Source organism: Terrapene carolina, unplaced genomic scaffold, assembly GCF_002925995.2.
Source record: "Terrapene carolina triunguis isolate 2854851 unplaced genomic scaffold, T_m_triunguis-2.0 Scaffold517, whole genome shotgun sequence".
NCBI lineage: Eukaryota > Metazoa > Chordata > Testudines > Emydidae > Terrapene > Terrapene triunguis.
This window is the reverse complement of record NW_020664868.1, coordinates 2,109,800-2,110,290: the sequence shown is the minus strand read 5'-3', so window position 1 is coordinate 2,110,290 and position 491 is coordinate 2,109,800. Positions and strand designations below refer to the sequence as shown.

Here is a 491-nt window from a genome sequence, read left to right as displayed (position 1 = left end):
TATCTCAGCTCTGGGAGGGGAGTGGGGTCCAGTGGTTAGAGCAGGGGTGGGTGGGAAGTAGGACTCCTGGGTTCTATCCCAGCTCTGGAAGAGGAGCCGGGGCCTCTGTTAACGACATTAGATGACGTCCCCACGGTGCTGTGGCAGGATTAGTTAACACCAACGGAGAGCGCTGGAGGCAGCTGCGTCGGTTCACCCTCACCACCCTCCGGAACTTGGGCATGGGCAAGAGGCCGCTGGAGCAGCGGATGCAGGAGGAGGCGCAGCACCTCGCCCAAGCTGTGGCTGACAAACAAGGTGAGCAGCAGCCCCCGCCAGTGAGCCTCGGGCACCCGACGGCGAGTCCTGGGAGCCCTGGCTCTGGAAGGGAAGTGTCTGAGAGTGGTTAGAGCAGGGGGCAGGAGCTGTCAGGACTCCAGCTGCAGGAGTGGGGTCTAGTGGTTAGAGCAGGAGGGTCTGGGAGCCAGGACTCCTGGGTTCTATCCCCAGCT

The 491-nt window shown here is 62.7% G+C and overlaps 1 protein-coding gene across 2 annotated transcripts in view; it reads left to right on the top strand.

Moving 5' to 3' along the window:
• Nucleotides 1-491, top strand: part of LOC112114098 (cytochrome P450 2C23-like) — an 8,063-nt gene that overhangs the window by 1,445 nt on the left and 6,127 nt on the right. The window contains exon 3 of one of the 2 annotated variants that reach the window (XM_026658846.2): nt 154-297. In XM_026658846.2, coding sequence (XP_026514631.1) covers nt 154-297 — 144 coding nt within the window. Of the gene's footprint in view, nt 1-147; nt 298-491 lie in introns of both variants that reach the window. The other variant, XM_026658845.2, reaches the window with a different exon arrangement.